Raw genomic sequence first — 15172 nt, forward strand, 5'->3', positions numbered from 1 at the left:
TCTTAAATTTGAACTGGAAATATAATTATGAACTGAAGATTTTTTCTTATGAAAATACATATTTCCCAACTCAATCCCTGGAAAAAAAACTAGAAGCAATAATAACTATCATCTAGGCTATGTTATCTAAATATCCCTTTTCACTGAAAAGAACCAGGACTTCTGAGAGAAATGGTAGATTCCAGTTCTGGTGCAGGAAATATACAAGATGAGCCTGGGAAATCCTATCATGGCTGAAAGTTACTGAAGACTATGAGAGTCATGTCAAAAAACACAGGCCAACTTAATCGGTCTTGTATTGTCAAGGTTGGGGAAAATTTGAGCATTCAAATAATAATGACTGAAATTGATTAGAGTACATCAAATATTATATAAACAAACTCATGAGCTCAAAATGATACTCTGCATCTGGAAACAAACATATTAGTCACCAGGGAAAGTTGCAGGGGTACTAACTCAAGACTGAAAAATGTGTAAATATAAGGGAAGAATCATACATTTGTTTTACCTTTCCTGTAAGTACTGTACTCACCTATAAGTGGGAGCTTATAAAATTAGTACATTCTTTCTTCCAACTATATTCCCCTGGTACTGAATTTTCCAGTTATTATTCATTACCTTTTATTATACTGCTTTTGTGTCATCTGACTTCTCTGTGGGTAGTGACAGCATAAGAAATAATTTAAAGAGAAGAAAAGAAAAAAAATACTATAAGACTAATAGAAAACAACAAAATGGCAATAGTAAATCTTCTATCAATAATGACCTTAAATATAAATGGACTAAACTCGATCAAAGGACACAGAATGACTGAATGGATTAAAAAAAGAGGATCCAACTACAGTCTATCTACAAGATACTCCCTTTAGATTTAAGGACATACATAGGCTGAATTAAGGGATGGGAAAATATTCCATGCTAAAATGGCAACTAAAAGAGAGCAAGAATAGTTATAGTTATATCAGATAAAGTAGACTTTAAGTAAAAAACTGTCATGAGAGACAAGGATATTATATAATGATAAAAGGGTCAATCCACTAGGAAGAGATAACAAATAAAAGGATCAATAGACTGTGAAGATATAACAATCACAAATATATATGCAGCCAACATCAGAGCACCTAAATATATAAAGCAAACATTGATAGAACCGAAGAGAGAAACGGCAATACAATGATAGCAGGAGACTTCAATACCTCATTTCAATAATAGAATATTGACATAGATGATCAATAAGGAAACAGAGGGCTCGAACAACATTATAGACCAAATGGATCTAACAGACATATACAGAACATTGTACCCAACAGCAGCAGGCTACATAGTCTTTTCAAGCACATCTGGAACTTTCTCCAGGATAGATCACATGTTAGGCCACAAAACAAGCCTTAACAAATTTAACAAGTATTATTACTGACCATAATGGGGTGAAACTAGATAAACAACAGAAGGAAAACTCGAATATTCACATTTACAAGTATAAAGAAATTAAACAGCACAATCTTGAACAATCATTGGGTCAAAGTAGAAATAAAAAAGGAAATTAAGAACAATTTGAGACAAAAATGAAAACATAATATACCAGAATTAATGGAATATAGCAAAAGCAGTATGAAGAGGGAAATTTATTGTGATAAATGTTTATGTTTAAAAAAGAATAAAGATTCTCAAATAAATGACCTAACTTTATACCTCAAGGAGATAGAAAAGAACAAACTAAGCCTAAAATTAGCAGAAGAAAGGAAAAACAAAGATTGAAGCAGAAATAAAATAGAAAATAGAAAAACAATAGAAAAAAATCAGTGAAACTAAGAATTAGTTTTTTGAAAAGCCAAAATTGGCAAACTCTTAGCTAAATTAATTATGAAAAATGGAGAAGACTCAAATAAAATAAAAAATGAAAGAGGAAACTTTATAGCTGATACTACAGAAATAAAAAGAATCATAAGAGACTATTATGAACAGTTGTATAACAATCTAAATAATCTGCATGAAACAGATAAACTCCTAGAAACATACAAATTACCAAGACTAAATTTTGGATAAATAGAAAGTTTGAACAGGCCTATAACTATTATGGAGATTTAATCAGTAATTGAAAATCTCCCAACAAAGAAAGCCCAGGATTAGATGGCTTCATTGGTGAATTCTATCCAATGTTTAAAGAATAATTAATGCCAATCATTCTCAAACTCAAATAGAAGAGGAGCAAACTTTCATTTCATTTTAGGAGACTCACATTAACCCGATACCAAAGATCTAGACAAAGATACCACAAGAAAAGGAAGCCACAGGCTAATATCCTTCATGAACATAGATACAAAAATTCTCAAGAAAATACTAGAAAACTAAATGTAAAAACACATTAAAAAGATTGTCCACCATGACTAGGTGGGATTTATCCCTGGGATGCAAGGATGGTTCAATATATGCAAATCAATTAATGTGATAAGCCATACAAACAGAATAAAGGATAAAAATCCATGATCCTCTCAATAGAGAAAGAGCACTTGACAAAATTCAACATCCTTTCCTCAACAAACTAAGAATAGAAGGAAAGCACTTCAACATAATATAGGCCATATATGAAAAGCCCACAGCTAATAACATACTTAATGGTAAAAAACTGAAGGCTTTTACCCTAAGATCAGGAACAAGGCAAGGATGCTCACCTTGCCACTTCTATTCAACATAATACTGGAAGTCCAAGCCAGAGCAATTAGGCAAAAGAACAAATGAAAAGGCATGTAAACTGGAAATGAAGGAGTAAAATTGTCCCTGTTTCTAGAGGACATAATCTTATATATGTATATAGAAAACCCTATGGACTCCATTTAAAAAAAAAAACTGCGAGAACTAATAAATAAACTTACAAAGTTACAGGTTACAAAATCTGCATACAAAAATCCATTGTGTTTCTATATACTAATAATGAGCTATCTGAAAAGGTGGTTGGGAAAATATCCCATTTACAATAGCAGCAGAAAGAATAAAATAGGAATAAACCTAACTAAGACTTGTATAATGAAAACTATAAAACATTGATAAAAGAAATTAAAGAAGACTGAAATAAATGGAAAGACATCCCCTGTTGGTGGATCAGAAGACTTAATATTGTTAATATTGTTAAAATGCCCATACTACTCAAAGTGATCTACACATTCAATACAAACACTATCAAAATCCCAATGGCACCTTTTACAGAAAATAGGAAAAATAGTTCTGTGTTTCATATGGAATCACCAAAGACCATGAATAGCCAAATCAAATCAATCCTGAGAAAAAAAAAACAAAGCTGGAGTCATCACTTTCTCTGATTTCAAATTAATATTACAAAGCTACAGTAATCAAATGAGTATGACACTGACAGAGAGAGACATCTATACTTACAGGATAGAATACAGGGCCCCAAAATAAGTCCACACATATATGACCAAATAATCTTCAATAAGGGTGCTAAGGATACACAATGGGAAAAGAATACTATCTTCAACAAATAATGCTGGGAAACTGGATATCCACATGCAAAAGAATAAAATTGGATACTGTACAAAAAAAAAAAAATCAACTCAAAATGGGCTAAACATTTAAACATAAGACCTGAAACTACAAAACTTCTAGAAACGTAGGGGAAAAGCTCCATGGCACTGATCTCTGCAAAGATTTCATAGATACAACACCACAAGCATAAGCAACAAACCCAAAAATAAACACATGGACTACATCAAACTAAAAAGCTTCTGTACAACCAAGGAAACAATAGAGTGAAAAAGCGGCCTACAGAATGGAAAAAAATATGCGCAAACTATACATCTGATAAGGGGTAGTCTCCAAAATATATAAGGAATTCCTTCAACTTAACAGCAAAAACCCCTATAACCTGATTTTGTTATAAAATGGGCTAAGTACTTGAATAGATACTTCTGCAGTAAGACACACTGGTCAACAGGTATGTGACAAAGTGCTCAACATCGTTTATCAGGGAAATGCAAATTAAAATACAATGAGATATCACCTCTTGCCTGTCAGGATGGCTGTCATCAAAAAAACCAAAAGACAAGTGTTAGGGAGCATGTGGAGAAATTGAAACCCTTGTACACTGTGGTGGGAATACAAAACTGTGCAGCTGCTACTGAAAACAGCACAGAGGTTCCTCAGAAAGTCTAAAAATAGAACTGCCATATGATCCAGCAGTCTTCTGGGTATTTATCCAAAAGAACTGAAATCTAGACATTAGCACTCCCATTTTTATTGTAGCACTATTCACAACAGCCAATATGTAGAAACAACCTAAATATCTTTTGACAAATGAATGGATAAAGAAAATGCATATCCATACAGTGGCTTCCTATTCAGCTTTAAAAAAGAAGGAAATTCTGCAATATGTTAACAACATGGATAAACAGCGAGGACATTACAGTAAGTGAAATAAGCCAATCACAGAAAGACAAATACTGCATGATTTCACTTTTATGAAGTATCTAAAATGTCAAATTCATAAAATAAAAGTCAAATGGTGGTTTCCAGAGGGTTGTGGAGGAATGGGACTTTCTAATTAAAGGGCAAAATATTTCAGTTAAGCAAGATGAATAAACTCTAGAGATCCGCTCTACAATATTGTATCAAAAATAATAAAATATTGTACAGTAAATAAGATGGTAAATTTCATACTAAGTGTTCTTACCACAATAAAATAAAAAATGAAGAGGTAACATCGACTCCAATGCTGGAAGAAGAAAAGCCACGAAACATATTCTTATCATACTGTCTAGCAACCATGCTCCTTGATATCTACTCAAAGAAGTCAAAGACTTATGTCTACACAAAAACCTGCACATGGATGTATATAGCAACTTTATTTATAATTGGCAAAACTTGGAGGCAACCAAGATGTCCTTCAGTAGGTAAACTGATACATGAACTGTGGTACATTAAGACAATGGAATATTACTGAGTGCAAAAAATAAATGAGCTATTAAGCCATGAAAAGAGATGGAAGAAACTTAAATGCGTATTACTAAGTGAAAGAAGCCAGTGTGAAAAGGCCACATACTGTGTGCTCCTACCTATATGCCATTCTGGAAAAGGCAAAACTATGGAGACAGTGTAAAATATCTGTGGTTTCCAGGGGTTAGTAGGGAGAGACGGTTGAATAGGTGGGTTCTTAGGGTGAATCCATACAGTGAAAATACTCTGTATCATACTATAATAGTGAATACATATATTATAAATTTGTCTAAACCTACAGAATTAACACCAAAAGTGAAGCCTAACATATACAGTGGACTTTGGATGATAAAGATGTGTCAGTGTACACTCATGAACTGTAAACAAGTACCACTCTCGTAGGGGATATATGGGAACTCTCTGTACTTCCCATTCCATTTTACTGTGAATCTGAAACTGCTCCAAAAAACTAAAATAAAGTATATTAAAAAGAAAGAGAAAAACAAAAACAATAACCAAACAAAAATCAATTTCATATGTCTTTCACACCTAGTACGCTGTACACAGTCATGTTCATGTTACTTGATAAAAATAATAAATGAAGTCTTAATGAGGTCTGGCCAAAATAATGGGCATGGGAGAAATTTTCCACCACTTATAGTTGGGATTTTCAGTTGAGAATTGACAATAACATGCTGGTATAATTATGAAGCACATAGTAAAGCAGCACAACAAATTGCATTACTTCAGTAGCCTTGAGTTACCTAGACTCTAGATCCAATGTAATGTGTATCACAGGAGTGTCTGAATCCTCAAAGACTTTTTCCAGTGTTATATGTCTTTCCATTTCTTCTAATTCTTTCAGGCACCGATAATACTAGGGAAAAATAAATACATGAGCTCATTACAAAATAACTTTATTTCCTAATTAAACTATTTGAGTATTTATAGACACCTGGAACAACTGTTACTGGGAAATTAAGTGCCAAACCCCCAACAACACTGTTGGGACATTAAAAGGCAAACACTGCATAGGCCCATAGTCAGCTTATGGTATCTGATAGGCTGGAGTCTGATGCATTACCAAATGCACTTTGCTTACCTTGGTCCGGTCGGGATCACAATAGTCCAAGAGAGAATCACAAAAATGATATCCCATTGATTCCAGGTCTTTTGTGCTGAAATGAGTGCCTCGTTTATTACCTAAAACATCAATAGGTTTATCCACCCTTGAGGGTAAGTTAATAATTTTTCTTAGCAGGTACATTGCAAAACAGTATAAACAAAACATTGATATGATTCCATATCCTGTTCTTTGGATTTTCTTCTCCAGGGCAGGTTATTTAACAGCTCATTGCTTTCCCTTGTCCCTTTTCCACCATCTGGACCAAAGCTGATTTAACACACATTAGTATATGTTGTAAAGGCAGAAAAAAATTCAGTAAGACAGTTCTAGAATATTTGGTTGCCAGTTAGAAATGGTGGTAATAATCACTTTGAGAAAAACTCGTGTAAAGATTTTATGAGAAAATATTTTCATCATCACAAATAATGTTATATCAATTTCAAAGTGCTTTAAAAACTAGCTGGAAAGTACATATGTGGATTTCTAGAACTTTCCTTTAAGATGATACATTTTTCTGATAATGTGACTATTATTTTAATATGGAGTATTCTAACCATGTTAGGATATGCTAGATGTAACTAAAAGATTTCTTAAATGGGACTACAAAGCACACTTTAAGTTTTTGTTCAGGGAACCAAGTGCTTTCATTTAAACATATATTGACTCCCAAAAGTCCATTTTGCCTTGCAAATAGCAACTCCAATAAAAAATATTAAAAAAAAAATCTGTAGATACCTCCTTAAAAATAACAAGCATTTAAAGATTACCATATGAAACAACCAATTAGAGTATTCTATTTATATGCTTAAATCTTCCTTTCTAAACAAAGGGAAATTAGGAAATAGAGATACCATATTGTGGGAGTTTATTCATCCTGTTTATAGAATTGATTAAATATTAGTATTATTTAAATAGGAAGAAAGTACTATTGTCTGTACTATTACATTTACATTAAATTATGTATGTTTGGTTTAAAGCTTTGAGAGCTGTGAATGAGAACCCTTGATCTTACCCAGAGTAGATCCACAAAAGGTGGCCTCCATGGTAAAGCTGTTTCTGATTCCCATTTTCCACATGACCACTCTTCCTGTTCCTTCTTTGCTCTTTTGAACATTAAACTTGCAAGCTGAGAATGAAAACTGAAAAGAAGCAAATAGAAATGAGACTTGTTCTGGTACCTATATCTTTTTTGGAAAGTAGTATTAAAAATGAAAGTGGTTATGCAAAGTCTATAATTCTCACTAAAGCTTCAGGAGCTACTTTTCACTTTCTGACCAGTGGAAATATCTCATTTTAAGGATGATATGTTCACTGTCTGAGAACTATAGATTCTAATTTCTGCAATAAAATTTACTATTTTTATAGAAAGATATGTATATATCTTTATGTAACATATATTCAAAATCAGTTCCTTTTTAATTTTTGCAGGTACATAGTAGGTTTATATATATAGGGTGTACATGATATATTTTGATAGAGGTATGCAGTGTGTAATAATCACATTGGGTAAATGGGGTATCTATCACCTCAAGCATTTATCCTTTGTGTTACAAACAATCCAATTATACTCTTACTTTTAAAAAAATGTATAATTAAATTATTATTGACTATAGTCACTCTCTTGTGCTATCAAATACTAGTTCTTATTAATTTTATTTTTTGTACCCATTAGCCATCCCCACTTCTGCCCTCCCCCATTACCTTTCCTAGCTTATAGTAACCATCCTTCTACTCTCTGTCTCTACAAGTTCAATTGTTTTAATTTTCAGCTCCCACAAATAAGTGAGAACATGCAAAGTTTGTCTTTCTGTCGCTAGCTTATTTCACTTAACACAGTGATCTCCAGTTCCATCCATGTTGTTGCAAACGACAGAATCTCATTCTTTTTTATGCCTGAATAGTACCCATTCTGTATTTGTACCACATTTTCTTTATCCATTCATCTGCTAATGGAAACTTAGGTTGCTTCCAAAAGTTGACTAATTCTTGATGCTGTTGGGATAAAATTTTATACTTTTAAAAAAGTTATAGGAAGGGATTCAATCTTCATTCATGTTAGGTATTCCTAACATGAATGAAGATTAGTGTTGGAGATGTTCAAAAATAAAGATTCTTTATCTTCATATGAAAGATCATTTGAAATTATGTCCTGAAAGATTGTCTACAAAGAAAGTTGTGAGGTGCAATTTTATTTTTTCAGTAACATACAATAAAATTGACTTTTTGTGTTTCATTCTATACATCTTTTTGTTTTGGTTTTCGAGACAGGGTTTCTCTCTGTCACCCAGGCTGGAGTGCAGTGGTGCTATTATAGCTCACTGTAGCCTCAAACTCCTGGGCTCAAAGCTATCCTCCTATCTCAGTCTCCTAAACAGCTGAGACCACAAGCACTTACCACCACATGTAGCTAGTTTTGTATTTTTTTCACAGAAATGGGGTCTTGCTATGTTGCCCAGGCTGGTCTCAAATTCCTGGCCTCATGCGGTCCTCCTGCCTTGGTCTTCCAAAGTGCTGGGATTACAGGTATGGGCCACTGTGCCCAGCCTCATTTTATGAATTGTAACACATATATAGATTCCTGTAACCATCATCACACTCAAGATACAGAACAGTTCTATTACCCTAATAGGTTAACACCCTCCTGCCACCTCTAACCCCTGGCCACCATTGATTTGCTGTCACTATAGATTTGCTTTTTCAAGACTGCTGTATAAATGGAATCATATAGAATGCAATCTTTTGAGACTAGCTTCTTTCATTTAGCCTAATACTTTTGAGATTTATCCAAGTTGTTGCATGTATGAATATTCCTTCCGTTTTATTGCCAAGTACTATTCCATTGTATGGGTGTACTAAAATGTATATCCATTTACCAGTTAAAGGACATTTTGGGTTGTTTCCAGCTTTTGGCAATTATGATAGAGTTGTTATAAATGTGTGTACAGGTTTATATATGAATGTACATTTTCATTTCTCTAGGGTAAATACCTAGGAATGGGATTGCTGGATAAGTGTACAATTTTCTTTATAAGAAATTGACAAACTACTTTTCAAAGTGATATACCATTTTGCATCTCCAACAAAAATGTACAGTATGAGAGTTCCAGTTATTCCAAATTCTTATTAGAACTTGGGATTGTCAGTATTTTTATTTTAGCAATGCTAACAGGTATGTAACTGTATCTCCTCAGTTACTTTGCAGTTCCCTGAGGGCTACTGATGTCAAACACCTTTTCATGTGCTTATTTGCCTTCACATATCATTTTTGGAAAGGTGTGTATTTAAGATTATTTGGTTGGTTGTTTTATTACTACTGAGTGATTCTGGATAAAAGTTCTTTGTGAGATATGTGATTGAAAATAATTTCTCCTATCTGGAGCTTATCTTTGTATTTGCTTAACAGGATCTTTCAGAGAGCAAAAGGATGATGTCCAACTTATCAATTCATTACAATCCAATGGATAATGCTTTTGGTATTTTCTAAGGAATGTTTGTCTAATTCCATGTCATAAAAATTTTCTTCTATGTTTTCTTCTAAAGATTTTACAGTTTTACATTTAAGGTTTGAGGGTTAGGTGAAAGTTTTTTGTTTTTTATATGGATGTTCAATTGTTTCAACACTTATTTATTGAAAGGTTTCTTTCTCCATTAAATTTCCTGTGTACCTTTGTCAAAAGGCTGTATGTATATGGGTCTATTACTAGACTTGCTATTCTGTACCACTGCTCTTGGTGTTTACACAGTTCCTATTAACATACTATTTTTATTACTGTAGTTTTATACTGTCGTAAAATTTGATAGTGTGATTCCTTCAACTTCATTTCTTAAAAGTGTTTTGCCTATTCTAGTTCCTTTGTATTTCCTTATCCATCTTAGAATCAGCCTGTTTATATCTATAAACAATTATGCTGTGATTTTTGTCTGGAACTCTGTTATATCTACAGATCAACTTGGGGAGTTGATATCTTACTATGTTTAGTCTTCCAATCCATAATACAACACATGTCTCCATTTCTTTGGGCCTTTGATTTATTTCATCAGCATTTTTAAGGTTTCAGCGTATAGAATCTATACATTTTGTTAGATTTATAACTAAGTATTTATTTTGAAGCTATGATAAAAATGGTATTGTTTTTAACTTTGGTTTCCAATGTTTTCATTGTGAGTATACAGAAATGCAATTGTTTTTTGTGGGTTGATTTTGTATCTTATGACCTTGCTTAAACTCCCTTGTTAGTTCTAGTTTTGTGTGTGTGTGTGTGTGTGGGTGGGTGGGTGTTGGTGTGGTGTGTGTGTGTGTGTGTGTGTGTGTGTGGATCACTTTGGATTTTCTGTGTAGATAATTGTGCCACCATCATTACTTCTTTCCAATCTGTCTGCCTTCTCCTTTCTTTTGCCTTTTTGAACTGGTTAGAACCTCCAGTACAACGCTGCATGAATTGAGGAAGAGTGGACTTTCTTGTCTTCTTCCTGACCTTGGGCAGAAAACATTCAGTCTTTCATCAACTATGTTGTTAGCTGTAGAGTTTTTTGTAGATGTCCTTTATCAGGTTAAGGAAGTACACTTTAATTCCTTATTTGCTGAAAGTTTTTTTTTTTTTCATAACTAGATGCTGAATTGTGTTAAAAACCTTTTTGTATCAATTGATGAGATCACACAGTTTTTCTTCTTTCAACTGTTAACATAGTGGATTACAGTGATTAATTTTCAAATATGAAGCCAGCCTTATATTTTGGGATAAACCCCATCTGGTCATGGTATATTAGTCTTTTTATATATTGCTGGATTTAATATGCTAATATTTTGGTGAGGATTTTTGCATCTATGTTCATGAGGGATATTAGTCTGTAGTTTTCTTTTCCTGTACTATCTTTGTCTTGTGTTGGTATGGTAATCCTGGGAAAGACTGCCTTTAAATTTTTGGTAGAATGCTTCAGTGAATCCAACTGGATCTGGATATTTGTTTTCTGGAGTTTCTTTTTGGAATGCTTTTCAGGACTATTCAGATTATTTCACCTTGGGTGCGTTTTGGTAGTTTGTAGTCTTCAAGGAATGGGTTCATTTCATCTAAGTTGTTAAATTTATGTGCACAGAATTGAATTTCCCCTTATTGTCCTTTTAATGCCTGCAGAGTCTGTAGTGATACCTCTCTTTCATTCTTGATATTGGTAAGTTGTGCCATCATTGCCTCCCCTTCCTCCTCTTTCTCTTCCTTCTACTTTCTCATCAATCTTGGTAAAGTTTTATCAGTTTTACCAAGCTTTTCCAAGCACAAATGTTGCTTAACTGATTTTTTTCATTGTTTCTCATTTTCCAGTTTCATTGACCTGCTCATCTTTATTATCTGCTTCCTTCTGCTTGGTTTATTTTATGCTTCTTTTTCTATTCTTAATGTGGAAACTTAGTTTACTAATTCAAGGTCTTTGTTCTTTTCTTTTTTCTTTTTTGAGATGGAGTCTCACTCTGTTGCCCAGGCTGGAGTGCAGTGATACGACCTTGGCTCACGACAACCTCTGCCTCCTGGGCTCAAACAGTTCTCCTGCCTCAGCCTCCCAAGTAGCTGGGATTACAGGTGCACACCACCATGCTTAGCTAATTTTTGTATTTTTAGTAGAGATGAGGTTTTACCATGTTGGCCAAGTTGGTCTTGAACCCCTGACCTCAAGTGATCTGCCCATCTTGGCCTCTCAAAGTGCTGGGATTACAGGCATGAGCCACTGTACCCAGCCTATTCGTTTCTAATATAAGCATTTCTTGCTGTGCATTTTCTTCTAAGTGCTACTATTTAGCTGAATTTCACAAAATTTCATGTTACATATTTTCATTTTCTTTCAGGTCAAACTATATTCTAATGTTCCTTAAGAGTTCCTCTTGCGCCTAAGGATTATTTAGAAATGTGGTTTAATATCTACATGTTTGTAGATTTTCCTCTTTTATTGATTTATTCTAATTCCATTATGCTTAAAAACATACTTGTATGATATTAATTATTTTACATTTTTTAGTAGTTGTTTTAAACCAGAATGTGATTTACGTTGGTACTGTTCCATGTGCATTTGAATATAATGTGTATTCTGCTGTTTAATAGAGTGTATTATAAATGTCAAATCCAGTGGGTTGATCCTTGCCTAGTGTCTATCTACCAGTTCCAGATTAATCTAAGAAGTATTTAAAATCTCCAACTATAATTGTGGATTTCACAAAAAGATTCTTTTTTTTTTTTTGAGACAGCCTCTCTCTGTAGCCCAGGCTGGAGTGCAGCGGCGCCATCTTGGCTCACTGCAAACTCCGCCTCCTGGGTTCACATCATTCTCCTGCCTCAGCCTCCTGAGTAGCTGGGACTACAGGTGCCCGCCATGAAGCCCAGCTAATTTTTTGTATTTTTAGTAGAGACGGGGTTTCACCATGTTAGCCAGGATGGTCTCGATCTCCTGACCTCGTGTTCTGCCCGCCTCAGCCTCCCAAAGTGCTGGGATTACAGGTGTGAGTCACCGTGCCCGGCCCAAAAATATTTTCATAAGAAACATTTAACAGAAAACCTAGAAATAGAAGCCTCTATGTTTTAAGCAACCTTCAGATGATGTGGAAGACCTGTTTAAACTGTAGAGTGGTGGTTTGAGTTGTTCAAGAAATTGGTCCATTTCATCTAAGGCACAACAGGTTAGAGATCTAAAACCCTAAGGAGAATGTCAATAGACAAACGTTAAAATATCTTAGTAACACAGAATTATTTTATAGGAGTAATGAACTATACCTAAGAGTATTGACAGTATACATTTACATAGGAATAGCTTCAGCTATGGGGTTGGGTTTTCCCGACTTTCTTTCTGACGAAATGAATCCTCTTTGGGGAACAAGCCTGTTCTTTCTTTAAATAGCTATTTTTATCAGCTCATCCTTTCCTTTTTATGTCTTTGGGCCCCAATTATCCCCAAAAGACAATTAGTTCTTCTCAGTAAGTCCCTTATAATTGAATTGGTTGGTTGAGAACTTAAGGGAAAGTCTGCAGGAATTTTCTTGGCTATGTTACCATCTTTTCCCTAAAGAATGATTAAAATATAATTTTCACATCTTGGTAAATCAGTCTCCAATATTTCCATAGTTTGTGAAAATAATAATATACTTTATTCTTTTCTCATTCTAATTTCTATATAGTTTTAAAATATTGATTATTGGATTAAGTTTTTTCCTGGCAAAATTCTAATAAATACTTTGAAGAAACTGTTACACATTTCTTAAGAATACAGTGTTTAATCTGTATAATTTAGGCACTCAATGACTATTAAAACAATAAACAAGACCCTAAAATTGACTGATAAAGATGACTAATAGAGGAAGCTTTCAAAAGGTAAAAGAGCAGTGGTATTATGGTGGTAGGTTTGGGGCATTTTTGCCTTTTTCCCCCATATTTTCAAATTATTGCTCACTAAGTAGTTCTATGTAGTTGCTTTCTTATTGTCAGTTGTATAAACTGGTCAAACTAACTAAATAACAAAAGCAGTTTGGAACAGTATTATCCATGTGGACCATTCTGCTATCTGACATGGGCAACATTTGGTAAAGGAAGAGTTAATACCTTAAAAGGTGCTTACTTTATCTGGACAATTTTTGCTTAGCATAAGTGGGAAGATTCGTTGCTGTAAGTATAATGTCTTAGATCTGTCACTACCATCACAGCCATACATGAAGATGTTCTCTTTCCTACTATGGCCATGAAGATCACAGTATAAAATAACCTCTCGTTTCTCCATCAGTCTGCCAGGAAGAAAGACAAGTTACTAACTTTTATCTCTGCATTTTTCTTCTATTGGTACAACTATGGATTTATACGTGTAATATCCAAATAAATACAATTTCTTATATCCTAGCTTTCTCTTATCTATATCACATATTATTAATATACAATTTTAAAAATCTACAATAATTTATTAACTATATAAAGATCTGAATGCAGGCCAAGTGCAGTTGCTCATGCCTGTAATCCTGATGCTTTTGGAGACCAATGCAGGCGAATCGCCTGAGGTCAGGGGTTCGAGACCTGCCTGGCCAATGTGGCAAAACCCCCTTTCTACTAAAAATACAAAAATTAGCTGAGTGTGGCGGCACATGCCTGTAATCCCAGCTACTCTACAGGCTGAGGCAGGAGAATTGCTTGAACCCAGGAGGTGGAGGTTGCAGTGAGCCGAGACAGCCTTACTGTACTCCAGCCTGGGCAACAGAGTGAGACTCCGTCTAAAAAAAAAAAAAGTCTGAATGCAGTAGCTTTCCATTGTAAGGACAAAATTTACCTTACTCCCAAGACTTTCTTCAACAAGATCTCTCTGCTTTATTTCACATATTTTCTTTCTGACTGTAATACCTTCTTTATCTTTGTAAATGTAAATACTACCTGCCATCTTTCAGTACTGACCTCATGTCTCACTTCCTTTCAATTTGTCAAGGCCACAGAGCTTTCTCTTTTTGAACTTCGGTACCACTTAAAGATATTGGTACTGTTTGCTTGGCCCTTGTCTAGAAAAGTTTTTATATTTTTCATATTCAAGCTTGTTAAGAATGGGGAATGCTTCAAATCGTCTAGAACAGTGCTATGCACATAATAAGCACCTAAATATTTGTTAAAAATTGAGTGCTTGATGACTTGGTGCTGAAGCCAATTAATATTTAACCCTTGAGTAGTGTGGTGATTAAGTTATTATCTTGAGAAAAATGGTACCAAAGTTTGAATTGACTTTTTCTGATAAATTTCTAACAAATATCTGAAAAAATATATTACACATTCCTGAAGAGCACAACCTTTGGTCTATATAATTTAACACTCAGTATAAAAATAACAAAACAAAAAATAAGTCCCTCAAACTGATTGATAAAATGACTAATATTAATAGAAGAGGCTTTCAAAAGTAAGAAAGTATGGTGTTAAAGTGGTAGGATTATTACTTAACTAATCAAAATTACATATACTATTTGCTGTATCTGGAAGGATAAACATCGAAATGTTAGCAATAGTATTTATAATATTATTAAATACAGTACATTTATAACAAAAATATTAAAACCTAAAATATAAACATTCAAAGCATTTTGCTTCTATTAGAAAC

General features: G+C 33.9%; 1 protein-coding gene across 1 annotated transcript in view; it reads right to left on the reverse strand.

The window, feature by feature from the left end:
• Window positions 1-15172, reverse strand: part of AGBL3 (ATP/GTP binding protein-like 3) — a 146141-nt gene that overhangs the window by 72162 nt on the left and 58807 nt on the right. Inside the window, exons 8-11 of the mRNA XM_011972153.1 lie at window positions 13667-13829; window positions 7086-7212; window positions 6050-6150; window positions 5712-5824 (exon numbers count right to left, since the gene is read on the reverse strand). Coding sequence (XP_011827543.1) covers window positions 5712-5824; window positions 6050-6150; window positions 7086-7212; window positions 13667-13829 — 504 coding nt within the window. The remainder of the gene's footprint in view (window positions 1-5711; window positions 5825-6049; window positions 6151-7085; window positions 7213-13666; window positions 13830-15172) is intronic.

The sequence above is a fragment of the Mandrillus leucophaeus genome, unplaced genomic scaffold, assembly GCF_000951045.1.
Source record: "Mandrillus leucophaeus isolate KB7577 unplaced genomic scaffold, Mleu.le_1.0 Scaffold1276, whole genome shotgun sequence".
NCBI classification, from domain to species: domain Eukaryota; kingdom Metazoa; phylum Chordata; class Mammalia; order Primates; family Cercopithecidae; genus Mandrillus; species Mandrillus leucophaeus.